The sequence below is a fragment of the Mangifera indica genome, chromosome 1 (assembly GCF_011075055.1).
Source record: "Mangifera indica cultivar Alphonso chromosome 1, CATAS_Mindica_2.1, whole genome shotgun sequence".
NCBI lineage: Eukaryota > Viridiplantae > Streptophyta > Magnoliopsida > Sapindales > Anacardiaceae > Mangifera > Mangifera indica.
In genome coordinates, this window is record NC_058137.1 from 4,293,394 (window position 1) to 4,294,919 (window position 1,526).

The 1,526-nt window shown below is 34.5% G+C and overlaps 1 protein-coding gene across 1 annotated transcript; it reads left to right on the forward strand.

The window, feature by feature from the left end:
* Window positions 1–337: 337 nt before the first annotated feature.
* LOC123226578 lies at window positions 338–1,261 on the forward strand. Its single transcript, XM_044651128.1, has one exon. The coding sequence runs from the start codon at window positions 338–340 to the stop codon at window positions 1,259–1,261; it is 924 nt and encodes a 307-aa protein (XP_044507063.1).
* Window positions 1,262–1,526: the final 265 nt, after the last annotated feature.

Genomic DNA, 1,526 nt, shown 5'->3' on the forward strand with positions numbered 1-1,526 from the left:
AAAAAATTTAAGTTTAAGATAATGGTATATTTAATGAAGGTGGGGTCTTCCCATAATATTTTTCCCCCACAGTTATGATTTATTGTAGTGCTGAAAATCAGAAAAGACAGTTCACATGGGAGGACTCAGAGAGAAGAAACTGTATCCAGCTTTTGTCACCTTCAATCTTTCTGTCTTCTTCAAGAGCAACATTCACCCTTCATTGCTCCTAATTTCTTCCACCATAGGCAAGGTAGACCGCTAACACATGCAATATTTTAAACCCTTTGAATGAATAATTTTCTTTGTTAAATCTCTTTTAAATTTCCTTTGGTTTTTGTTTTCTTTATACAAAAATATGAGGAGTATTGCAACTTGTTACAGTGAGCATGCCATTAAAATCTCCGATTCATATTGTTCAGGCCCTTCAAATCGCTCTTGTGTTTCCCCAAATTTGATCCCTTCAGTCTCAAATGAAGTATCGTGTATTTACAAAACCCAACTTTCCTCTCAAAAACGCCTCCTCATAACGTTATTTTGGTGCAATAAACTTTTAGGCCGGGGTTTCATCATTAACGTCTCTGACAACTCACCCTCTTCCTCTAAATTCAATTTGAATTCTCAGCAGTTGAGTTCTAACAAAGGCGACAAAGTTTTCGAATCTTGCAATTCAAAGGTTCAAGTCTTCTGGGACATTTCCAATGCTCAGTATGAGAATAATGGACCTGAACCAAGCCATGAGTTTTATGTAATCGTTTTGGTTGATTCTGAACTTTGTCTAATCCTTGGAGACATGAATGAAGAAGAAGAACTCAACGTTAAAAATCTGAAATCGAAATTCCCAGTTGGCAAATTCTCATTAGTCTCAAGATGCGAGAGGTTTTCAGGCTCGACTGTGTATTCAACAAAGGCAAAGTTTTCTGATTCGGGAAATGCTCATGATATTTTGATAAAGTGTACAGGAGAAGAAGGGGGGTCAAAAAGTAATCTAGTTTTGTCAGTGAGCATTGATGAGAAGAAACTATTTCAAGTGAAGAGATTGAGGTGGAATTTTAGAGGAAACCAGACGATTTTTTTGGATAATTTGTTGGTGGATATGATGTGGGATCTCCATGACTGGTTTTTCAAAGAAGGAAATTCAGGTTGTGCTATTTTCATGTTTAGAACAAGAAGTGGATTGGACAGCAGGCTGTGGTTGGAAGAGAAGAATTTACAACAAAAGGGAAAAGAATGGGTTGATGAGCAATTCTCCTTGTTGATTTATGCCTGTAAGAATCAATAGCCAATACTAATCACATTTTGTTCTAATTTTCTGTTAATTTTATGGTCATTGTATATATTATTTGATTTGATTTGATTTTTTTCCTTTTCTTTAATGAATTCCCATATGAAATAGGATTTAATATATATGATCATATTGACATAGGAAAAAGGAAAAATGGTTTGAGTGGTATAGAATAGATGATGTGAATTATTGTAAATTGATCTTGAAATTAATTAATGTTTGCTTCTGTTTATTCCACTTTCTATGGATCTCTATTACAGAA

Excerpts from the sequence above, each read along its gene's own strand:
- LOC123226578 (XM_044651128.1), top strand. The coding sequence starts at position 338 with ATGAGGAGTATTGCAACTTGTTACAGTGAGCATGCCATTAAAATCTCC.